At 26.8% G+C, this 27676-nt stretch overlaps 1 protein-coding gene and 1 long non-coding RNA gene across 2 annotated transcripts in view; one reads left to right on the plus strand and one right to left on the minus strand.

Annotated features, from left to right (window-relative positions):
- Positions 1 to 261: 261 nt before the first annotated feature.
- LOC122518102 (acetylcholine receptor subunit alpha-like) overlaps positions 262 to 27676 on the minus strand; it is a gene marked incomplete at its 5' end in the record, with an annotated part of 52972 nt that continues 25557 nt past the window's right edge. Inside the window, 4 exon segments of the mRNA XM_043636793.1 lie at positions 262 to 543; positions 1865 to 2114; positions 5800 to 5958; positions 6566 to 6712. Coding sequence (XP_043492728.1) covers positions 352 to 543; positions 1865 to 2114; positions 5800 to 5958; positions 6566 to 6712 — 748 coding nt within the window.
- On the plus strand, positions 8520 to 10146 carry LOC122518103. Its single transcript, XR_006303978.1, has 3 exons — positions 8520 to 8699; positions 8899 to 9395; positions 9965 to 10146. It is a non-coding gene; the product is annotated as an uncharacterized LOC122518103 (long non-coding RNA).

Genomic DNA, 27676 nt, shown 5'->3' on the forward strand with positions numbered 1-27676 from the left:
TGGGGTTATGGGGTTATTTATGTGATGTAATAATGATTTTATTTTTTGTTGTTGATAAAAAGAAAATCATTATCAATCATCGTTATCGATAACGATGAATAATATATATCGAGCCCTATCGCCGTAAAAATGTTTCGAGGACCGTGTCGTTTAAAGGTGTAACAGTTTCACTTTTTTTTTTCGGTGACATTCCTAATGAAAAAAAATGGATCGTCAAATGTGATGATTTGTTTTAGGGGGGGGCTGGAAAAACAAATTGCGTTTTGTGGAAAGTCTACCGAATTATTATTATTAAACGTGTTGTTTTCGGCCCTTTTAAGTTTTTTCTACGGTGCAGGGCTCGGGTATGGACTACTGTGGCGGACATTTAACAACCGTCGTCGTTGCGAATTCGCTGAATTTCTTATCGATAGGTACACGATCGTCGTACAACGTTGGTGCTTGTAATATTATTCCTGCTGTACCGACTAATACGGCTAACGTGAAGATCCATAGGAATAATCTGTCGAGGACCATTGCTACGTATTTCCAATCCTCTTTAACCTGTTGAATTGATTAATATTTGTTTTGTTTTCTTTTTGTTTTTTTTTGTTATGGGTGAAAAAGGGTATTTTTTTCTTTTTTTTTTTTTTAATACAATTAATTGGTTCGTTAATATTTCAATTGGTTGATAAATAATGTATAATATAAGGATTAGGTAATATTATTTTATTAATAATTTTTATCTACTTAACACTTTTATCTGATTTTGTTTTTTCTGTGAGTAAAAAAGATTTTTTGTTTTTGTTTTTTAAATACAATTAATTGATTCGTTAATATTTCAATTGGTTGATAAGTAATGTATAATATAAAAATTAGGTAATATTGTTTTATTAATAATTTTTATCTGATTTTTTTTTCTGTGAGCAAAAAGGATTTTTTTTTTTTTTTTTTTTTTAATACAATTATAATTCATTCTTTAATATTTTAATTGGTTGATATGTAATATATATAATATAGGAATTTAGTAGTATTATTTAACCAATAATTGTTAACTACTTTTGTATATATATATATATACATTTTAAAGTGAATTTTTTTTTCTATGGGTGAAAAAGATATTTATTTTTTTTTCTTTTTTTTTTTAATACAATTAATCGATTCGTTAATATTTCAATTGGCTGATAAGTAATGTATAATATAAAAATTAGGTTATATTATTTTAATAATTTTTATCTACTTAACTTCTATCTGATTTTTATTTTCTGTGAGTAAAAAGGATTTTTTCCTTTTTTTTTTTTTAATACAATTATAATTCATTCTTAATATTTTAATTGGTTGATAAGTAATATAATAATAGAGAAATTTAGTAGTATTATTTTATCAATAATTTTTAACTACTTTTGTATATATACATTTTAATGTGAATTTTTTTTCTATGGGTGAAAAGATATTTTTTTTTTTTTAGTACAATTATAATTCATTCTTTAATATTTTTTAATTGGTTTATATGTAATCTATAATAAGGATTGGGTAATATTATTTTATTATTAATTTTTAACTACTTTTGTATATATATATATATTTTTACAGTTTTTTTTTCTGTGAGTAAAAAAAAGATTTTTTATTTTAACACAATTATAATTCACTGGTTAATAGATAAAAATTAGCGATAAAATAATACTACAAAACCTCCACATTATGCAATACTTAATCAACCAATTTAATATTAACGAATTTAATATTAACGAATAAATTAATTCTATCCAAAAAAAGAAAAATATTTTTCAATTATGGAAAGGAAAAAGCTCACTTTAACGATAACATATATCTACATATAAGATTATAATTTCAATGAATTGTATAATAAATAAAAATGTATTACCTTGGTCGAATCTTCCAACATTTTCGTATGTTCCGCTATGAAGCGTACACAGAGGCACGATCTGTGAATTTCTGGTGGACAACGTGAATGTGAAAATGCTGGGGGATTTCTTAAAACTGGACTTTTAACTTCCTCGATTCCAGCTTCACCAGGTACAGAAAGATCCTCGCATTCGCCACGAATAGGTAAGGGGGGTAATGGTGGTCCATGAATGAGACAGCTTCCACCGAATCTCGCACCGTCCGTTAAACTTTTTATACCAAAAAAAGAAAACAAAAAGCATTTTACAATATTCGATTAGTATTATTAATTATTAGAAAATAATTAATGGAAGAAATTAAGAATTAATTAAGAAATCCCTCCCTCCTCCTTCTCTGCCCCCTGCCCCCTGCCCCCCGCCCCCCTTTTTTTTTCTTTTCGTCTTTCAATAGAATATTTCGTATTATTATCATTGGTATTATTAATAATAACATTATTATTATTATTATAATTATCATTTTATTGTTATTATTATTATTATTATTATTATTATTATTATTTATATTGAAGGATGACGTTTATATTACTCGTCCGGAAGTAATTAATTACCGTTCTAATCTAATAATCGCTTAATTAATAAAATTTCATACACCTCGTATATAATATATATATTGTTATTCGATAAAGTTTAATAGATTATTATCGATTAGCACGAATGCACTTTAATATCAATTTAAAGCGGATATATCCGATTATTAAATTGGCGTAAAACTTTTTTTCGCGATGCGGTAAACCACCTCGTATTTTATAAATCGATATATCTCTATCGTAACATCGATCATTTTCCCGATACCTAGATTTTTCTTCCCTTTTTTTTCAGCCTCCTCCCCTCCCTACCTCCTCTCTGCCCCGCCCCTGCCCCGCCCCTGCCCCTTCCGCCCTATCACCAATTTCATTCCAGTTTTTAAGCTATTTAATAGCGCGGAATGGTGAAAGTAAAAATTCCTGGTTGCTTTTTGTTTTTTTCATTTTTACATCGAGTCGAAAAAATTCTTGTTAAAATTCACGATGTATCTGTTTTTTTTTTTTTTTTTTTTTTTTCGATCAGAAAAGAGAAATTATTTAACGCGTGTTCCTGTTTTGTATGTATTCGTGCTCGAATATATTTCGTCATACTTTTTTCTATCTTATATAATTATAATTATTTGTCTTTTAACGTAAAAAAAAAACGCGTAAACAAAAAAACGAATATTTTCAAAGTAAAATCATTAAAATAATCTGACAAATAATTAATCACGAATTAAATCTCATAATGATCGATCAGTTATCTCTTTCAATGTGAAATATTTGATAAAAGGTAAGAATTATGATCGTCGTGTTAGAGTAAGAAAAAAAAAGAAAAGAAAAGAAAAGAAAAGATGTCGACACTATAGATCTTAAAGAAGATGAAAATTGTTCAGATCCTTTTCTACGTTCCTCCCACGTAGAGTTTCTCACATCTTAGAGAAGTTTGGAAAACGTGTAACAACTTTTCCAAAGTAGTAATATTACTACATAAGCAAGTAAATGATAGAGGTGGAAATACTTTTCTTTTCTGAAAAGAGTAATTCAATTTATTTGGCGAGTCTCGTTTTTTCCGAGTAAAATTCGAATCTAAACTTTGTTCACCGGTTTAAACTTTTCATTTTGTTAAACTATCGAGTGTGTTTGATTTTAAATTATCTTCGATATATATCGTTTATTTTGAAAATAATGTAAGAATATTTATTTTTGTTTTTTTTTAATAAAATATCACACGATTCGCGATTAATTTAAGATAAAATTTTATAATTTATAACTAATTTATATATTTAAAATCATAAAAAATGTCAGATGTTTTGTTCTAATCAAAATTTCGTAACGATCGATTATGAAAATGGTGTAAATTCATTATTTTTTTACAGCCTCATAAATATATTATTATTTTATTTAAATTCGTCTAAAAAAAAGAAAAAACAAATTTATATAATCAAAAATCATATTGATAAGTTAGTTAATAAAAAACATTACAAAACTTGACATAATTTAATTGATATTTTTAATGAATCGATAATATCCTAACCTCAAATTTTCTCGAAATAACGAAAAATCGATTTATGCATCATTTTCAAAATAAACGGTTCGTGTATATAACGCAAGATAATACTTATATATAAAGAAAAAAAAGAGACAAAAATCTATCTATTATAAATATATTTTTTCTTTTTTTCGACTAATATCCTAACCTCACAAATTTTCTCGAAACAACGAAAACTTGTCCACCATTTTCAAAATAAATCGTAAATACACCGAAGGAAACTTAATACTGCTTTGTAATATATACAGTGGAGAGGGGGAGGGTCGGAGTGGAGTATAATCATTTCGATTGGAAATAAAATTAACTGAATTAATAGACAGAAAGGTTAAATTGAAAGAATTTATTATTATTATATTAGAAATTGAAGAAGAGTGAAAAAGAGAGAGAGAGTGAGAGAGAGAGAGTGAGAGAGAGAGAGATGGATTCCTTTAATCGATTACTATACTACTACTATTATTACAATTTAATAGCATTCGCATAGTTAATCGAATTCGTTTGGTGCCCCAGCTCGATTTCATCGTAGAGCTGGGAAAATTTACTCCCCTTTCCCTTACTCCCCCCTCTCCTACCCAACCAAAAAAAAAAAAGAAATTTACTTTTATTTCGACACTATAAAGCAGCGTGTTTTCGATAGCATCGAATTTACGCAGCGTCGAGAATTCATGTGGAAATGAAATTGAATTTAACGTCCCATATGGGTCGTGTTTAATAGCTTGGCAATTTAATTACGATGATCGTTTGAAAAAAAAAAAAAAAAAAAAAAGAAAAAGAAAAAGAGATTGGAAATAATTTCTTTTGATACGAGTGGTTTTTTACCTAACCGATGAAACGGAAAAAAAGTATTCAAAAGTGAGACAAAGAGAGAGAGAAAGTTTGTGGTTATATATTTTTCGTGTTACAACACTTGTTTAATCGTGCGTTGCATTTGAAAATCACCGATGAAAATACCTGAGTGTTTAACCGATGTGTGTACAGTAATATTCTACGAAGTGCAACGTTAAGCTATTGTATATGTGTATATACATATATGTATATACATATCTAACAATCTAACACATATATGGTGAATAGATTTAAACAGAGATCCGTGTTTGTGCAATTGATGTGCACGCGATCATAGGATTCCTATTCCGGACTTACATTGAAAATGATCGAGTACTACAACGTTACTTTGCATGATCCGATTTCGGTATTATTGTTCGAATCAAAGATATTGTTATTATTGTTGTTGTTGTTGTTGTTAAAGAATAATTTGTTTCTATTTTTTATTCTTTTTTTCTTAATACATTTTTATTCGAAAACGAGTAAAAAGTATAAAGAAGATTATCGAAAATGAAAAATAATCAACGATAAAACAAAATGACAAAATGGATAAAGAAAATGTATATCAAAATGAATATTATTCGAGAGAAAAACACGCGAACGAGTTTCGGTTTATTTTATCGATAAAATTGACCCCCATACTACCCTTCACTCACCCCCACTCTTCTTTCTCATCGAATGGGAAAGTTTTGTGAATTCTAATCCCCTCTGCTCGACCATCCATTGAAACAAAACTTCCATAAATTTACCGTTAATTTGAAAATTACGAACAGTCGAGAAAAAAAAGAACGGAGGGGTGAAGTGGGGGTGGGGGGGGGAGTAGTCGTTACGATCTTATTACATTTGTTTTCTTTTTGACTCTTAGTTTCTTATATAGTTTCTAACTTTTTGAAGCAATTATTATCACAAAGGCGTCATCTTTTATATCCTCGAAGTTAAGTCGGGAAAGGAAAAGAAGAAAAAAAAAAAGAAAAAAGGAAGAAGAAAAGAGGTTTTTCAATGAATCCTTGGTATTTACCTCGAAGGTGAGAGATCCTCTTTGGAAGTTGGTCGACTGTGGAACCTCTTAGGTGTAAAATGTTCTTCGGACTCATCGTGAGTAGACGGATGATAAGGGTAATAGCAAGTTTTCTCTTTCCCTCTAACCGTTCTCATCAGTACTCTGCCAGATGTGTACCTGTGGGACGAAAAAAGAAAGAAAGAAAGATAGGAAAAATGGGTGTTGGTGGTTGGAAGAACGGGTAAAGGAAACCAGGATGAAGAAGAAGAAGAAGAAGAAGAGGAAGAAGGAGAAAAATAAGAAAAGAGAGAGAGAGAGAGAGGGAGAGAGAGAAAAGAAAATCGTTAGAAAAGCGGTAGGATTCTGTAAATACTACTTACTAGAGTTTTCTACGTGGTTTTTTTTTTTTGTTTTTCTAGCAAATAGAACGACGTCGCAAAATAGGATGACGATGATGAACGCGACGCGATTTAGAAATGGGGGTGGGGGGGGGACTTGTGAGAGAAATGAAAAGAGAAATTTGTTTATGAGAAGAGAAACAAAAATCTAAAATCTTAGGATTCTATTATTTTTCATTTGAAAAAAAAAACAAGGGTACAATTTAAACAAAATTAATTATTAATATTATAAAATTATTAATTAATATTGATATATAATAAGGATACTATTTTTAAAGTTGTAATATTTATATACGGATATATATATTTTTAATATCGAAACCTTGTATTGCATTTGTTATTTTCGAGATGACAAATCGATCGTTTTTAATCGAATGATTACGTACCTATTCGTATCGAATTTGTAGGTTGGTCTTCTCATCACCAATAAACGTGGAAGAATGTGAATGAAGACTCTTTTTACCCAAGGCGCCATTTGATGTGTTTGGGGTGACCGGAAGTGGACATTAAGAACGACGACGGTTACGCATATACTGTAAATAAAATTTCATGAATTATTCCTAAATGAAAAATATATATATAAATAATTATATTTAATTATATACAATTCTCAGTGTTTTTTTTATATCAATATAAAATATATTAATAATTATATTTATTTATTATAATTATTCATATATTTTAATTAAATATAATTAATAATTATATTTATTTTATATAATAATTATATTTATTTGATAAGTATTTTCTAAATTAAATAATAAAATAATATATTTCGAATATTTGTTTATAATAAAAGTAATATTTTATTGAAGTGTCGTATATCGATAAAATAAAAAAAGAAACACAAATAGTATATCTAATAATATTTTAATATAAATATTGATAGGATAATAAATATTAATCGAAAAAGTTTGTATTACGATCGATATATTAAATTTAAGAATAAAATATAACGTACCGTAATGTCTAATAATATAAAATATATTATTTTACGATTGGCATTGTTATAAAGGAATTCGTAAAACGATGACAATCTATTTTATCGTACTATTTTCTTTAGACAAACTGTTTCCATGAGTCGTCCATGGAATTGAAGAAGGGTCGAACAATGGAAATCAATGGACCATTGGCATAATAAAGACATTCCGTATCTCGCCCTAACGCTTTCCTCTCTGGCAATTTTACGAATTGATCGTTAAAAGGTCGGCTGGTATTTTCTCTTTTCTAAAAAGAAGAGCCAAGGCAAATTGCCATAAGGTATAACCGAGAATGACTGGGTAGAAAGGAATGTAAATCTCCAAGGACCATTTATAATGGAACCAGCCATTTAAGATTTCCTTGATCGGAAGATCTTTGCTATTATTATTTCTTTACAAGATAGAAAGGTATAAGTTTGTACCATTTTAATTTAATCACCCACCCTCCTCCCTCCTCCCTCCTCCATTTTATATTTCTCAAAATTAATTCGATTATTATAATCGAGATTTTCATTTTATTATTACCTTCGAATATCATTATCTTTTATTATTTTAATTTAATCTTTCTTTTTTTTTATAGAATAATAAACATTTATTATATTAATTTCAATCGATTATTATTATTATTATTGTTTTTGATTTTGTATGTTATTATTCGAAAAGAATTTATTGATCGATGATTAAATATAATAATAGTATCATTTAATTGAAGAAATAATAATTAATACGTTATATTTCAAATAAGATAAACATTACTACAAATATAAATTGGTAAAAGTGAAAAATAATAATTATATGTTTCGTAACATTAATTATTAGGAAAATGTATGCTTCTGGAATGTAGCCGGTGCCACTAAACGTTATATTACCTCCGTTACACTATCCAAAATGGTGTTATAGTAATGGAATTGCGTTATTACCGCAAGATTTAGCTGCTCGTAATTTCGAAGAAGGAGAGAAAGAGAACGGGTGAGTTTAAAGGAAAAGGGAAAGGAGAACGGAGGGGGGGTGGTTGTTTTAACTTTCCTACAAATTGGGCTAGAAACTAGAAAGGAATTTCTCTCGTTCATCGTCTCTTGAAAATACATAAATATTTACTCAAGTACAGTAACCCGAATTATTTAAGATTAACAAGCATGAAAATACTCAAATTTTGTAAAATATTTTATAAGATAATATTTTGATTAATAATTTATTTTTATTAGTTTCTTATTAAACGTGTAAATAATATTTAAAAATATGAAATGAATTTCTATTTAAGATTATTTTTCAGAATGATTATATTAAAAAAAATAAAGTATTAACTTTTGAAGTATCTGGTGATAAAAGTATGAATGTGCATTAAAAAATGCACAAAAATTCCAAAACAAACCACCAGATGGCGCATCGGACAGCACATAGTTAAATGTGAAGTTGACAACGAGTGAGGTTAGATGTCAAGTTGTTCGAAGAAAATAATTACAACGTTTATTAGTTACGAAAAAAGAAAGTACAACGAATATTAATGATTGATTAAAAGAAAAAACAAGTACGTAAAAACGTAAGTTATTAATTTAAACGTATAAACACTTTTATTAATTTCCTCTTCATTTATTATTTATTATATCGTGTTCATTTCTATTATCAATTTTTCCTCAGTCAGTGAAATAAACTAAGTTATAAAAAGAAATATAAAATTAAGTGTTTGAAATGAAACAAAACGACAAATTTAATTTGTTTTCTGTATTTACTTTTTTCAGAAACGAAGCAATTGAGTTTTCCCCAAGATTACGGATTTCTTCTTCAAGGTAAAAATTATTTATCTTAATAAGTGGTCTACAGGTAATTAAAGTTCTTGTTTTGAAGAAAAAGTGTGTCATGGCAAAAATGAAAAGGAATCATTTAATATACTATTTAATCTAATTGATGTTAATATTATTCTAAAACTTAATTTACGTTTAAGAATTATATAAGACGTTCTCACGTTTAGAAATTTCACAGTGAAAAGGTAAGAAAAGCTTGTCCTAAGTTTGGATACCAAAAAGGGATGCTTATTCTTCTCTTTGCTAACAATAAGAAGAGAGAGAGAGAGAGAGAATGAAAATAGGGGGGATGAAGAAGAAGAAGAACGAGAAAGTTAGATCAATATGGTGTGTCTGTGTGTTTGCTGATAAATGCATTCTACTACCTCTTGCAATGTTCCTAATGGAAAATTCAAAAGTTCTCTTCTATCGACACAGTATAATACACGTCAAAGGTTTATACATACATAGATACCTAACTTTCTATATTTTTCTATTTCTTTTATAATGTATAAAGTAAAGTTGCTGTGATTTATTCTACTTAATATTTACTTTATACATTCTTCTCTTACTTATTGCATTTTGAATTTTCTTCTTTAATCTGTAGAATATAACATTCATTGAGAATCTTTATTATCATAACTTTATCAAATATATTAGTGTATTAGAAATTGAGAAATTTCATTTGTAATTTGATGATAATTATTTTCATATATATATATATTTTTCCATTGTTTAAGTTATTATTTTATCAAATTAAAAATTTATTCAATATATAATAAATAAAACTATATATAAGAACAGTATATATATATGTTAAATAATAAATTATAAATGTATATACTGTTAAATAATAATAATAATATGTATATATATATATATATATATACTGTTAAATAGTAAATTATAAATGTATAATACTGTTAAATAATAAATGTTAATTAATAAAAGTATATATATATATATACTTTTATTTATTTAAACTAGATTATATTGAAAAAATATGTAGATAATATAATTGCAGATGAATCTATGATAAAAAGAAAAATGTTTCTTAAAAAGGAAGACACACCACCCAGCATTAAACTTAATCTTCCTTTATTACTATCTGGAAGAATTTAATAAATGAAGATACACACACACAAACAGCTTTCGTTGGTAAAGAAGAAAACAAAAAAAATGTCTCAAATAAGTTCACAACAGAAAGAGTTTTATTGTTTGATACTCACCTATCTTATCTTTTATATTTTTTATCAAAAACCTTCTCTCTCTCTCTCTCTTATTCTTTTCTTTTCTACGATTTTTCTCTAACGAAAATCCATCCTTTTTTTGTTCTTTTCTTTCTTTTTCCTTATCGTGATACTTTTAGAACGTAGGTACTTTTTTTCCTGGAAGGATGCTGGTGGTGAATGGGGGGGTGAGCAGGGGGAGAGGAAAGGAGCTAAGCTTTACCGGTAGTCCTAGGAATCCTGCGGGAAACGTTCCTTTTCTTCATGACTGATGGGAAGGACGATGATGAAGCGACTTGGAAATTTGCTGGCTTGACGTAAGAAAATCCTTAAAGAAAAAAAAAAAAGTAAGTAACCTCGATCCGAAAAGTTTTTCCTTTACCAGGAAGAAGGATCCTCTGAGATTCTAGTTTCGTTCTTTGGTAATACTCCCCCTCTCCCACCCTCTCCCACCCCCTCCCCTTCCCATTTTTTGTTCTCTCATTCTTCTTCTTTTTCTTTTTCTTTTTCAAATCGAATCACATCCGTGAAAATTCCTTCTTCTTTATTCTTATTTATTCCTTCTCTCTCTTATTTTCTTCTTTTACTTGTTTTTTTTTCTTTCTTTCTTTCTTTTATTTTTTTTAACCAAAAGATAAAATGTCGAGACCGAATAAATTTGATGAAAATTTAAATAATCGATTTTCCAGTAGGTGTTACCGGACATTATAGGATTCGTTCTTCCAACCATATATATCATCCGAAAAAAACAGTCATTCGCAGGGATTCTGTTGGTGGCAGAAGAAGGACATTAATCGATTTGTTAGGACCATTTGACCTCTCTTGGTAACAGGATAGTGTTCGTTATCTATCTGTTATCGAAAGGCAATCGAATAATTTTGTATTTTATTCCTTTTTTTTTTCTCTCTCTCTCTCTCTCTGTCTCTGTCTTTTGCTATAGAAATGACACAAATCGATTCGTTCTAACGGTTAGATCCTAATTTCTTCTTTTTTTAATTTTTTTTGTCCCTTCATATCCCACGACAGAAATTTGTTATTCATTTTCCTAGATTTTTTTTCTCTTCCTTTCTTTTTTATTTTGTTGTTTTTTTTTTAATACAAATATTAATTTTCCTTTTTTTCTTGTTGTTCTTCTTTTTTTCTTTTTCTTTTTCTTTATTTAAGAATATTTTCTTCGCATTCGCATAAGAATTGTCATCCGCGTATTTTTCTTCTTCTGCGATTTTATTTTATTATTATTATTATTATTATTTCTTTCAATTTAATTCTCGCTCGTATATTTTTTTTACATTTTAATCTGTTTTTTTCTTTTCTTTTGTTGTTTTTTTTCCTCTTGATTCGCACAAATTAATCACGTGTCGCACTATTTTTCGGGTTGAAGTTTAAAAAAAAAGAAAGTAATCTGTTCTCCAGCCACTTTTCTTTCGACGATTCTTTTCAATAATTTCTCATTCGATTAAAATTACACGATTATCAAAAGTTAAATGTTTTAAACTATTGATTCTTATAAATTGTTGTTATTAGAATATTTTTAATAGGATTATTCTTTCATACGAGAAAAGTTTTGCGATAATAATTCATCTCGTATCCCATTTTGATAATAGCATCGAATAAAAAAGTCACCAACCGAAGCATTTTATTCCGTTCCTTTTTTTTCTTCGCGTTAGAATTGTAATCGTTGTAATTGAAGCATTTTTTTTTTACCCACAATTTAAATTCTTTGCCCATCTATTTTTCCTTCTTTTTTTTTTGAGTTAGAAATCTTCACACATCAATGTAACACCCCCTCTATTTTTTCACGTTAAACATTTTTCTTATTATATTATTATTATTATTATTATTAATAATTGATCGGATGCAAGACGTTGAATAAAAAGTTTTTTCCAATATAAATATATTTTTTTGTTTTCATGTAATTGATTTTAATTAAAAGGTACGATTACAAGTAGCTGAAAAGATTCGTCGAATTAATGGAAAAGAATTTAATAAACAAATATATAATAAATATAGATAAAAAAAGTGGCTTTTTATATATCGATCGTTTATGTAAATCTAATAAGAATACAATAGCAATTTTTCTTTATTTAAATCGATTCTCTCTCTCTCTCTCTACCTTTTCCTTTCTTTTCTTGAAGAACAGTACTTTACGTAATCACCATTTTCGAGGGTTCGATCAGAGAAACTGTCACGAAGGGTGGTTAAAGCTTTTCTATTGTTATTCATTATTCAATCACTATTCTTCAACATTTTTTTCAACGATAAGCAAAAAGTAAGTCATAGTAGGGAAAGAAAAAAGATTAAAAAAAATAACAATCGATACAAGAGTTAATATTAGATTAGCCTCACAATGTGAACAATATAAGAATTTATATTATATTATTTTAATTAAATAATATTTTTTATTATACACGAAGTTACGAGATTGCAATAAAAATTGTCTCCTTCGAGAAAAATTTAAAATTTCTGAATATTATTTTAGATACAAAATAGATTATATTTTTTAAAACGATCATTATTCAATCACTATCCTAGCCAATGAATAATATAAAAATTTATATTATTTTCTTCATCTTCTTCATCTTCTTTATTATTTTCTATTTAAATAAATAATATTATTATATTATTATAACACGAAGTTATACGAGATTGCATTAAAAATTGTCTATTCTTCGAGAAAAATTTTAAATATTCTGAATATTATTTTATAGATACAAAATAGATTATAAAATATTTTTAAAATGATCATTATTCAATCACTATCCTAGCCAATGTGAACAATATAAGAATTTATATTATTTTCTTCTTCTTCTTCTTATATTATTTTCTATTTAAATAAATAATATTATATTATTATAACACGAAGTTACGAGATTGCATTAAAAATTGTCTATCCTTCGAGAAAAATTTAAAATATTCTGAATATTATTTTAGATACAAAATAGATTATAAAATATTTTTAAAATGATCATTATTCAATCACTATCCTAGCCAATGTGAACAATATAAGAATTTATATTATTTTCTTCTATTATTTTCTATTTAAATAAATAATATTATTATATTATTATAACACGAAGTTATACGAGATTTCATTAAAAATTGTCTATCCTTCGAGAGATTGATTAAAAAGAAATAAAAATACTCACACACACACACACACAACATACACACAAACAGACACAATATTATTTCAGATACGTCAAAAGAACAATTTTCTTTTTAATTCCTTTTATCTATCTCATACTATCGTGATCAAGCATCAAAGTGTCGGTATGGTGTTGATCCCTTAATGATAATTCCTGAAATCGCACAAATTTGTTTTCGGACGAGTGGACGCGAGAGACAATGTTTTCAAGAATAAAAACAAAAAGAAGAAGAAGAAGAAGAAGTAGAAAAAGAAATAGAATGGATTCGATAACGACGGATTTAATCTTTTCCACTTGGGTAGATTTGTCGGAAGGTGGCTGATTACAAACCTTCTTTTTTATCCTATATTCCTCTATACAATCGTAAGAAAAAAGAAAAGAAAAGAAAAGAAAAGAAAGATAGAGAGAAAAAGAGGGTCGGTGAAAGGGTGAGAGTGGGGTGAAGGGGGTTGGAAAAGGGTAAGGGGGTAGGGGGGAGTGAAGGGGAAAAAGTACCACGAGGAATCGATCCGCGTGGCTTTGGTTCCATTTGAAAGTTAAATCGCGTTCAACTTGCAAATCGTTTGCCTCGGTTGGGAGAGAAGTGGGCGGGGTTTTTCTTGATTACTTGCCGGGGCATCTAACCGATTGAATCTTAATCGTGAACGTTATCTCGTTCGACTTAAGTATTTTTCTTACGGTCTCTACAACCCCTATCTCGTCCACGCCCCTCTTCCCCCCTGTCTCCTTCACCCTTCACCCCTTCTACCCTTTTCCACTCTCATCCTTTCATTTAGTTTTTACGACATTGATATGGTCGTAATTAAATTATATATTATTATTATTATTATTCTTATTATTCTCGGATTGTCTTTTCTCTCTTTTTTGTTTTTTTTTTTATACAGTCGGACGAATCGAAATTGAAATTTATTCGGAATTTGTTTGTTACTTTTTTTGTTTGTTTTTAGACGATTTTGATTTCATTTTGTTTTCATTTTGTTTCATCGATGATTAATCTTTAATAATTAATTGATACTATGTTATATTATAATATTGTTTTCGATAATATGATTGGTTATTTTTATTGATGGAAATATTGAACTGATTTTGGTTTGAACCGATTTTTTTTTTATTGAAAATATATAGCATTTGATTTTTGTTATTATTTGAAATTAATATTTGTATTTATACTATTACTATCTAGTTCAAATTAATAATCGATCATCAATATAATAATATTAATTACTATTTTATTAATACATATTTAACGAGTTTAAATTAATAATCGATTAATAATAATATTAATTACTATTTTTATTTAATTATTATATATTTAATAATTACTAATATTAGTCGATTAATAATATTCTTATTGCCACTACTTTACTAATTAATATATCGAATAATAACAATATTAATCGAATAATATTAGTAAACTGTTAATAATCCATTAACAAAAACACTTTAAATTATTATTATTTAAAATACAAAAATTCGAATGAAATTATTAAATCAAATGGTGACAGAAAGTAACTTATCGAATTTGAACGTGTTAAAGTAGATACACATAGAGTGTTTATTTCAAAATGGTCGTTTTTGTTTGCAAGATATGTAAAAAAGAAGAAGAAGAAGATGAAGAAGAAGTTCGAGATAAAAAGAGACACAGACAGACAGACAGAGAAGTTAAAGAGAAAGAATAAGAGAGAGAAAGACAGATAAATTAGTCGATTAATAATATTCTTTTATTGCCATTACTATTGTCGAGTTCAAATTAATATATCGATTAATCGAATAATATTAATAGATTGTTAATAATCCATTAACAAAAACACTTTAAATTATTATTATTTAAAATACAAAAATTCGCGAATGAGTTTATTAATCGTGTTAAAGTAGAAACACATAGAGTGTTTATTCCAAAATGGTCGTTTTTGTTTGCAAGATATGTGAAAAAGAAAAAAGAAGACGAAGAAGTAGATGAAGAAGAAGTTCGAGATAAAAGAGACACAGACAGACAGAGACAGACAGAGACAGATAGACAGACAGAAGAGAAGTTAAAGAGAAAGAATAAGAGAGAGAAAGAGAGATAAATTAGTCGATTAATAATATTCTTATTGTCATTAATATTGTCGAGTTCAAGTTAATATATCGATAAATAATAATATTAATCGAATAATATTAGTAAATTGTTAATAATCCATCTACAAAAACACGTTAAATTATTATTATTTAAAATATAAAAATTCGAATGAATTTGAACGCGTCAAAGTAGAAACACATAGAGTGTTTATTTCAAAATGGTCGTTTTTGTTTGCAAGATATGTGAACAAGAAAAAAAAGAAGAAGAAGAAGAAGATGTAGAAGAAGTTCGAGATAAAAAGAGACACAGACAGACAGAGACAGATAGACAGACAGAAAGAGAAGTTAAAGAGAAAGAATAAGAGAGAGAGAGAGAGAGAGAGAGAGAGAGAGAGAGATAAAAATATGCTTGGCGTGTTTCAAATGCAAATGAACATAGCGTAGGAACTTTCTCTTAGGTTCTAGAGTATACACGCGTATACGAGGTCTCATTGTCTCGTTCATTCATCCCTACAAAGACTTCCGAATAGTAAGGGTCGAAGGGTAGAGTAGGAGGAAGAGCGAATTGCCCTTTGTATTCTGTATAGCTAGCTACCACCCTCCTAGTCGTCCCTTCTGGCGTTTTGACGCTAAGTCGGCTTTTCGAATCGACTACGGCAAAGTTTTAATAGAGAAGCTGACACGAAGAGTACGAGAGAGAGAGAAAGAGAGACAGTAAAAGAGAGTAAATGAGAGAAAGAGAGGTGTGAACTAGCTTTTAGAAGCTTACTTTCTCTCTATCTTTCTCTCTCTTACTCTCTTTTCCTTTCTACTACCATCTAATTCTTTCTAGTAAACGTTAGAAGGGCCAAGAAACGTTAGAAGGGTATAGAAGAGTAGTAGGAGCACTTTAAACGATGAAATTTACTTAGCAAGAATGAGAGAGAATGAGAGAGAGTGAATGAGAGAGAAAGAGAGAGAGAGAGTAATGACATCAGTGTCCACTTGAATGGGTTCTTCAAAAGTGGGATTGCTTTGGAAAAGGGATGCTTAGTTAAAGGAAAGATGATTGAGAAGAAACAAGGTGTGTCTCTTCTTTTACTTATTTTTTCATAGTAGTAGTAGTAGTAGTAGATATAAAATAGAAACCTTTCAAAGTTTAGAAAGTCGTTGAATTTATTTTTTCATACATTTTACGATAAGTTAGATCTAACTTTATGAAATTGTTCTTATTTTGTTGATTTTCATGGTAGGTGTATCAGTTATTCTGCTGATTATTTAGGTAATGTATATATTAACTCGTTTATGTATATAAAAAAGGGTTCATAGATTTATGGATTGCATTGGATTAGATTAAACGTTATGTTTTGTTTTAGCCTTGACACGTGTGTTTAATAAAACAAAACAATAGTTTTAATTGATTTTAATTGTTTTAATTGATTGTTGTAATTAATATTTTAGAAATTATGTGAAAATTGTTTTAGTTATTATATTAATGATTTTATAGTAATATTAGGTGAACATTATTTGATATTTGTTTTAATTAACAAAGTTAATTATTATTGTAATCCGATCGAGGTGGGGGGGGAGGGAAAGATAAAAAATTCGTTTTAGCCTTGAAACACGTGTGTTTATTGTTTTAATTGATTTTTTTAATTGTTGTAATTAATATTTTAGAAATTATGAGAAAATTGTTTTAGTTATTATATTAATGATTTTATAAGAATATTAGGTGAACATTATTTGATATTTGTTTTAATTAACAAAGTACTTAATGTAAGGTGGGAGGGAGGGAGGGGGGAGGGAAAGATAAAAAAAGATGATTTCTTTTCTTAGATAAATTTTGTCGAAATTTTATTTTTTACGCTACTTTTCTTCTTACTATTCTTCTAATAATATTTTAATTATTAGAATTTTATCAAAAGGATTTTTTTTTTTTTATTTCGTAAGATAGTAACTCGAGATTGATGAAACAAATATGGGAAAAGGGATGCAACAAATTAGTTTTTCTTTCCCTTCTCGAGATAGATCTTGCTAATATTTAAAATGAAAAAAAAAGGGAAGAAGAAATAGAGGTGGAGGAGAAGGAGGAGGAGGAGGAGGAAGAGGAAAAGTTGAATGAATGAAAGAAAAAAAAAAAAGGAAAAGGTTCATATCGCTGACGATTAATAATCAAATATCTCTTATAGAGATAATATTCTTTCTTTTTTGAAAAAAAAAAGAAAAAAAGGGTAGACGCCTTTGTTCTACAACGTAATTGCCAATGGGGTGGGGGGGGGGGGTCTAATAAAACGACTCGATATTTAGTTACGCGAACGAGTAATTGCAATGAGTATGAGAATGATAGTTTCAAATCCCTTTCTTTCCGGGAGGAGGATCCGATATAGAACGAATCGAATGAACGGAAATTAACAAAAAAAAAAGAAGAAAAAGAATGAAAAAAAAAAACAAATCGAATGAAAGAAATCTCTCTGTCAGGGTTCACGATATTTTTTATATTACAAATGTGCTATTTTATTATTTTCATATTTTTACATATGATATATAGAATGATATATATTATAATGATGAAAAAATATAATGAACAAATTGTACGTAAAATATTCATCTTTATTATTATAAAAATTATATATATATATAAAATATTATAATATTTATCGTTATAAATATTATAATGATTAAATGATTAAAAGAGAATATTTCTATATAGAAATTAAAGTTATAATAACATTATGGAAAATTAATAATAATAATGTATTATTTGAAATTTTTTATTTATATAATAATTAAATATATATAAATATAAAATATTATATATTATCGTTATAAATATTATAATGATTAAATGATTAAAAGAGAATATTTCTATATAGAAATTAAAGTTATAATAATATTATAGAAAATTAATAATATTAATGTATATTTGAAATTTTTTATTTATATAAAAATTAAATATATATATATATATTTTTACTTTTGCCAAGATCTCGTATTAGATGAAAAGAAGAAGGAAAGGAAGAGGTGTGGGAGGAGGTGGGAAAAAAAGAAATGAAAAGAAATAAAAAGAAATAAAAAGATAGAAAGCTGAGGAAATCGTCGTATAAAAGTCACTGTTATAGCGAAAAAGATTCCAGCAGATTTTTTATCCTTATCTCACTACTTTTTCCTCATTGTATATCGGTGAAGTATAACTGCAAGAAAATAAAGAAGCCGGTAATCTCGGATAAACCTAGATATTTTTTCTTCTTTTCTTTTCTTTTTTTTTCTTTTTATTTTCTTGCGTCGTATAAACACGCACGTGTGTGTTTCACGTATTGCTGTAACTGTTGTGTCCGTGGATTTTCTTTCGTTTTGCTCATAATGGTCGTATAATTATTTATAAAAGATGACGATACACACAACGATTAAAAAAAAACAATACTTACTAATTATTATACGCTTTTCTTCTTCTTCTTCTTCTTCTTCTTCTTCTTCTTCTTCTACTTTATTTATATTTCTTCAGTCATAGTAAATAATAATTATATATAACGACCTGTGTTACTTTATTACCGATATCGATTACTTTTTTATTATTATTTTTAATTATAAGAAAAGAAAAAAGTAAAGGAAAAAGCAAACAATACGACCAATCATCTTACCTACTCTTTTTTTTCATAGAAATAAAAAGAAAAAAGAACATTCTATCGCAGAAAATAAGAATTCGTTTATTATTAATTATTTTATTCATAGAATTAAATTGTGATATCTAAAGTTTGACGATTTTTAACCGAGAACACCCTGTATAATCGATTAATTTCATTCAACGTTGTAATTAGATAAGTGATAGATTTGTTTTATCTAAAAAAATAGAACATTTTATTGCAGAAAATAAGAATTCGTTTATTATTAATTGTTTTATTCATAGAATTAAATTGTGATATCTAAAGTTTGATGATTTTAAACCGAGAATACCCTGTATAATCGATTAATTTCATTCAACGTTGTAATTAGATAAAAGTGATAGATTTGTTTTATCTAAAAAAAAAAAGAACATTCTATTGCAGAAAATAAGAATTCGTTTATCATTAATTGTTTTATTCATAGAATTAAATTGTGATATCTAAAGTTTGACGATTTTAATCGAGAACACCCTGTATAATCGATTAATTTCATTCAACGTTGTAATTAGATAAGTGATAGATTTGTTTTATCTAAAAAAAAAGAACATTTTATTGCAGAAAATAAGAATTCTTATATTAATAATTGTTTTATTCATAGAATTGAGCCGTTTATTTTGAAAGTGGCCTAACTCCATTAGGAGTAGAGATTTTGGTGTGGTAGAAATGGCATTAAAAAAAAATAATTTACTGTTTGTCCCCCAAGAGTATTACAATATTATCAAAAAGTGTCGGAAAGGTAATAACTTTATTGTACATGAAATGAGACAAGAAGATTTTGTATCAACAAAATTATTAGAAGACGCAATTTTTAAAAGGGTCAAGCTTCTAACGGAGAACCAATAAACTGGTTAAAAATATGTTGGATGCGTTTTGTCAAAAATGAATAAGATTTTCTATAAGACATCAATGAATGAGAACGAAAATTTGAAAGTCCTGAATTTAATATCACGTCGGGGTAGACCAAGAAAGTTCGAAAATATTGTATTGACACCACTGTATAAAAATATAAGACAAATTACAACCGCAAAATTCAAGGACATAATTGACTTATTACGATATATACCACCGGAACATCATGATTTCTTTAAATCCCTTTCACATACACAAAATGTAGATGAGTAGAAAATTGTTTTGTAATTTATGTTTGTATAAAATATTTTGAATCGCATAATTATGTTTTTAAAGTGTTATAAGATATGTAAAATAAAATAAGTATTGTTTCTTCGCAATTTGAAGCATCTTAAATTATGTTGAATGGACTTCGGTTCCTTCAAATTTTATAACGAATCTGGTTGTTAATTTTGAAAGTGGCCTAACTCCATTCTTGGTAAGAAAACGCATATTATTCACTTAATAATTGCCATTATTTTAATAGGAACTGTAAATTGAACACCTTTAGATACACTTAAGAAACATAACTCATTGTTATTCTTTACGTATATTTTTAATTGCATTGAAACGCAAACCTTTAAATATCTCAATTCAAGGTTATATGGAGTTAGGCCACTTTCAAAATAAACGGCTCAATTAAAGTGATATCTAAAGTTTGACGATTTTAACCGAGAACACCCTGTATAATCGATTAATTTTTTTCATTCAATATATAATTAGATAAAGTGATAGATTTGTTTTATCTAAAAAAAAAAAGAACATTCTATCGCAGAAAATAAGAATTCATTTATCATTAATTTTTATTCATAGAATTAAATTGTGATATCTAAAGTTTGACGATTTTAACCGAGAACACCCTGTATAATCGATTAATTTTTTTCATTCAATATTATAATTAGATAAAAGTGATAGATTTGTCTTATCTAAAAAAAAAAATATAGATAAGTATGATCTTAAGTGAAAATTTTGTTCGGAAAAATCATAGGAATTGAATTTACTTCAACTGAGAAAGGTGAGATGGTACATTTGGAACACCCTAGACATTATCGAGAAATTGGTGAGGAGGTCAATTGGAAATAGAAGTAGAAGTAGTAGAAGAAGAAGAAGAAGAAGAAGAGACAAATTTCGCTGCTGTTATCCGAATAGCCGATTCAATATGGGAAAGGCATTCGACGTGGCATTTCGATCCCGGAACTCATTTTCCTACGCCCAATGCATTTTCCGTGAATTTCAAAGCTCCGATGTTATTGATTCGAAAGTAATAAATCAAGCGTGCAATTGATTTCCAAATTATTATTATGATTTTTCACCGATATCGAAGTGTCTGACAATTTTCAAACAGAATATACTACTACTATTACTATTATTATTATTCTTATTAGTAATTTGAAATTGTTTCAACTGTTGTTTCCACTCATTTGAATTTAATAAATTAAACGTTTTCTTCTTCCTTTATTTTTTTTTTTTACTTTTTTACGCAACAATAATATCTCATGTGGAAAAATGATATACTAATATATAATTGTATTATATTTGATTAAAAATATTTATTTTTAATAGTAAATGGAAAGAAAAGTATTATAAAATTTGATATGTTGAAGTAAAATAAAATTCAATATTATGACGATAAAAGAAAATAAAGAATATTTCCATATAAAAATTATTAAACTATATTTTTATAATATTTTTATATATATATGTGTGTGTGTGTGTGTTATATAATATATATAAAAATAAAATATTTTTATATATAAATTAAATATTATTTAACGTGTTACGTAAGATTAAAATATTAACGAATATTTTCAATGTATTATTTATTCTCAAATAGTAATCATTATTATTCTTATACAATATTAAAAAAGGAGAGAGAGAGAGAGAGAGAGATAGAAAGAAAAAAAAGGAGATAAACGAGGAAATAAAAAGCACAAAGTAAAATCAATGTAACTAAATGTCATCTTAAAATGTAATTTACGTTATAGAAAGTTTCTTTAATGAACATACTGAAGAAAAAGTTGATAGTATCATCGGTGAAGACGTTAAACGGCACAACTACGTTTTAAGAGCGAGTAAAAAAAAGCTCGTTGGATAATTACGATCTTCTTCTTCCTACGGTTACGTTTATTTTACTCTTCCTGGATTTTCTTTTTTATTTTTTTTTTTTTTTACCTCTTTTTTATGGCAAATCGTCTCGTTCGCGTGAAAAGAATCAACTTCGGACAAATTGAATAATAAATTAAAAAATGCCATAAGTCTCGTATTAAGTCAGTCAATGAATACAAAATTTATATGTTATTAAACGATTTCATTTTTCAATTTTAATCCTCTTTACGAATTGTGTTTAACTTTAAAACCACGTTCTCGTATATCTTTACTATTTTATTTTATTTTATTTTAATTTATTTTGTTTGTTTTTTTTTTAATTTTATACGCACACGAAATATGAATAATATACATTGGAATGTATGAACAAATAAAAAAAACAAAACAAATAAAAATTATGATTTTAAAAGATCAATATTCCGATGTAAATAATATTTTATTTGTAATAATATTTTTAATAATATTTTGTAATCTTATTAATATTATTTTGTAATATTTTGTAATAATATTTTTAATAATATTTTGTAATAATATTTTTAATAATATTTTGTAATATTATTAATAATATTTTGTAATATTTTGTAATAATATTTTTATTGAATTTAATCGAAAGAAAACAATTATCGTTTATATATATATATATATAAATAAATTATTTATTTTAGTAGTTATCTAAGAGAAACATTAAATAACTTAGTAAATTTTTAAGTGACTTATGAGACACCCAGTATTTTATATACTTCGTATTGATCGAAGAGAGGATAGAAAATCTTTTGTCGAGTTCATTAAACTCTCGTGATATATAGGTATATAAACATCTACATATAAACATACATATATACATACATACATACATATATATATCACATATATATATATATATTTTTTTTTGTCGTAAGCTCGTTTTACGCTCGTTAGTCATTCACATTTCTTTCATTTGCCGCCATTTGTTAATTTCTCTTACAATTAATTTAATTTCGCATTTCCACGTGCCCGTTCTTTTTGCAAACCCCCCCCCCCCATAACGCAATTCACATTTCATAGTTTTAATTATCACGAAACACGAATTTTCCTTTTTAATCGATGCTTTAGTTATATCCGAATTTTGTTAACCAAACGTTCTGCTGTGATTTTATATTTTTTTTTCAAATAAAAACTTTAAATCGACAGAATTTTTATTCTACACACACACACACATATATATATATATATATAATTTCAATTATCTCGAGATATAATATTATTTTAATATTTTTTCAATAAAAAAAAAAACAACAACAATAATAAAAAAGAAGAAGAAAAAATGTTCGAACGTGAATTTTTGTTTAGTCGAGAGATAAAACTATTTTTGAACAGTGCTCAAGGAACGAGTACAATTTGGTGATGGCACACATACATACGTAGATTGCATATACACATATATATATAGATATATAGGTATCTAGGAACTATATATACTGCGACGTGCTGCTTCAGAAGAAAGAGGATTGGATCGTTGCCGAGAAAGGGAATAATAGGTGCACGCTTTTGCAAAAGCCCACTAGGGTCATTGTATCTTTGTCTAATTATTGACTTATACAGCATACTCATACGAGATGGGGTTTTTAACGATTGACTTTTTCATGCTTTTCAGAAGTTTAATCCTTCTATAACACCGATGTTATACTACTTTGAAATTGGTTATTTTCGGTAATCAACGGCCATTGATATTCGATAAATCATATATTTTTTGATTATTATTTAATTATTATATTTAATAATTAAATTATTATATTTAATTATTATATATTAATTTATTAATTATTTAATTATTTTTTATTATATTTTAATTATTTTTATTTAATTTATTAGTTATTATATATTATTATTATTATTATTATTAAATAATAATTATTATATTTAATTATTAATATACGATAATTGATTTTTATTAATGTTTGTTTTGTTTTGAAATCTAATTAATTGTAAGAGGATTATTTTCATAGTGTGAACATTGTTTCATTATAAATTTCATTCATTAAATTCATTATATATTTAAGATTATTTAAAATAATAAAAATAAGTGTCTATAACGTATAACTATATATATTATAGATAAATTCAAGATATTAAATGTAAAATAAATAAATAATAATTTGCTTGATAGGAACATTTGTTCATTCCAAACGAGAACAACTAATATTATATTTAATGTGATAAAATAAATCTAACATAATTATATACAATATATGAATACACATAGATTAAAAATATCAAATATAAAATAAATAAATAATAAATTGCTTGATAGGAACATTTATTCATTCCACAAACGAGAACAAATATTATATATACTGTGATTAAGAATATTTAAAAAAATATAATCAAAATAATTAAAATAATTTTATAATATAACTAAATATTATTGTAATATATACATAAATATTAAATATATTAAATATCAAATATCAATAATATTGTTAAATTAAAATTATAATATAATTAAAATATTATACTGTGATTAAGAATATTTAAAAATATAATTAAAATAATTCAAATTATTCTATAATATAACTAAATATATTATTATAATATACACATAAATATTAAATATATTAAATATCAAATATCATTAATATTGTTATAAAATTAAAATTAATAATATAATTAAAAATATTATACTGTGATTAAGAAAATATTTAAAAAAATATAATTAAAATAATTAAAATAATTCTATAATATAACTAAATATTATTATAATATACACATAAATATTAAATATATTAAATATCAAATATAATTCAACGAATAATAAATAACACGATGAGCAAAATGTTGAATAAAACAAACATATTAAATTAATTGGTAACTTTAAAATTAAAATAGGAATGAATCACGTTAGAAAAAAGGCCGAATGTTAGGAGGAAAAAGTAGGAGGGGAGGAGTATATGGTTTAGATGTCGTCTTGGTTGCTATAGTAGTAGATTGTATAGAATAGTAAGCTTGGTATCGCGACTTCGTGCTATGCTTAAATTGGATTCTACTCTCGAAGGAGAAGCCTTGAGAGGTAAAGGGGTTCTCGTGGTCGGCAAACGGAAATCTCTTGGCACTTCCCATGCCATTCCTCCTCTCAGCTCGAATTTCCAATCTGGGTATATTCCGAGTGAACATAGAAGTCGCCATATTTAGGACAGCATCTCTTGCATTAAAGTCGAGATGTTACATGGAAGGAGTCTCTTGAGGGTTTTCCCCTCCCCCTTTCCCTTCTCCCCTTCCCCTCCTCCACTAACACCCCCACATTCCCACCCCTTAGCAGATTCCACCCATCTCATCCTTCATCCGCCCTTTGCATCTTTATTTTCACCCCTAAATCCTCCCCCCTCTTACCCCCACTCTACCACCACCACCCCCACCGCCCCCACCTTCCATTCCAATTCTGATCCAGTGAACATCCCTGGCTACAATTTTCATCCAACCGTTTTTCTTTCTTCTGCTATCGTAAATCGATATGTAATGGTGGATGATGATAAGACCTATCTTTCTTTTTTATTATTATTATTAATATTATAATTATTATTAATATTATTATTATCAAAACATCCAACTAGTTTCAACTATAGTTCAACTAGTCCAACTAGTTCAAAAATAACGTTCAAGAAGAATTTATAACCCGTCCAAATTTCCTGCGATACTGATTTTGATATTTTAATTTCTGGACAAGATAAAAAATCAATTAGTAATGGTGAATGATGATAAGACCTATCTTTCTTTTTATTATTATAATTATAATTATTATTATTATTAATGAAACATCCAACTAGTTCAAAAATAACGTTCAAGAAGAATTTATAACCGTCCAAATTTCCTGTGATACTTATTTTGATATTTTAATTTCTGGACAAGATAAAAAATCAATTAGTAATGGTGGATGATGATAAGACCTATCTTTCTTTTTTATTATTATTATTATTATTATTATTATTAATATTATTATTATTAAAACGTCCAACTAGTTGAAAAATAACGTTCAAGAAGAATTTATAACCCGTTCAAATTTCCTGTGGTACCTATTTTGATATTTTAATTTCTGGATAAGATAAAAAATCAATTAAATTATTATTATCATTTTGCAAAATATTTTCTTAGATTTTTCTATACGTTTCTCTCATCGATATTTAAATATTCGTAGATTCGAAGAAGTTTTTTTTTTTGTTACGTTTTATACTGTTGTGTTGATTATATATATATATAAAAAAAAAAAGAAAGAAGTAAAAAATAAATATGATAAAAATTGTATTAATATCAATACGAAAGGATAAAATTGTTTACGAATATATTCGATGATTCGTGTAAATATGCGAACGTGTATCATTTTCTATTTTCCCTTAGAATAAAGTATTTAGAAAATATGATTTTTGTTATTTACTCATATCTGTTTGGTCGATTGGGTCAAACGGTTCGATTTATTGTTAAACGATTATAACTAATTAGCGGAATAATGATTTTCTCGTTTTATCGTAAAACGTTTCAGTCACGCATCTCAAATATCTATTTAGTCGATGTTATCGATCCCGTTAAACACATTTACGTTATCAACAGCATACTGCGCTACAAACATCGGTTTAACGTGCCGTTTTCAAGTTGTTTGATCATAGCAAATCAATTCCTTTTTTCTATTTACATTTTTAACACCTCTTTATACTTCTATTTATTTCTATACGAAATTAATAATATTATCTACGATCGATAATTTTATTACAATAATAATAATAATAATAATAATAATAATAATAATAATAATAATAATAATAATAATCTTATCAATTATTTGTGTTAATTAAATACTATTCTAATATAAATAATAATAAAGTATCCCACCACCCCATATATTGAACCATTAAAATATTAATCATCTCGTCATTTTTTAACCGAATAAAATATTACTAAAGTATAAAGATTGATATAATAAATAAAATAAAATATAATACGAAATTAATAATATTATCTACGAGATCGATAATTTTATAATAATAATAATAATAATAATAATAATCTTATCAATTATTTGTGTTAATTAAATATTATTCTAATATAAATAATAATAAAGTATCCCACCCCCATATATTGAACCATTAAATATTAATCATCTCGTCATTTTTTAACCAAATAAAATATTATTATAAAAGTATAAAGATTGATATAAAATCTAAATAAAATATAATTAAATATAAACATTAATCTCTCTTTCATATATCTCAGTTATATTTTTGTTTCATTCAATGCTAAACAAAAGAAGAAGAAAAAGAATAAGAAGAAGAAGATGGTGATGATGATGATGAAGGGCATAAAGATAAGAAAAAAAAAAAAAGAGAAAAAAAGAAAAGGTTCGGTAAGGCAGAAGGGTTTCCCTCTCGTCGTCTAAACCCTTCACCATCACCACCACCACCACCACCACCAACAACACCGTTAGTAATCGTTATATAGGTCAGCTGGTCGTCGACATTCTGGGACATTAATTTCAGAAGTGTTTCTATTCACACCCCTCCTAGTAGAAGAGTTCATTGGCCCGTAAGGGCTCTTTTCACAGGGGGTGCCTGGCTCATACGGGGGTGCTGGTAGCAACCTGGTAGTAAGCTCTTTGAAACTGGTTCAGAGCGGTCGTTTAATATTAATGGCAGCATTTGCGACTACG

Source organism: Polistes fuscatus, unplaced genomic scaffold (assembly GCF_010416935.1).
Source record: "Polistes fuscatus isolate 324 unplaced genomic scaffold, CU_Pfus_HIC Scaffold23, whole genome shotgun sequence".
Taxonomy (NCBI): Eukaryota; Metazoa; Arthropoda; class Insecta; order Hymenoptera; family Vespidae; genus Polistes; species Polistes fuscatus.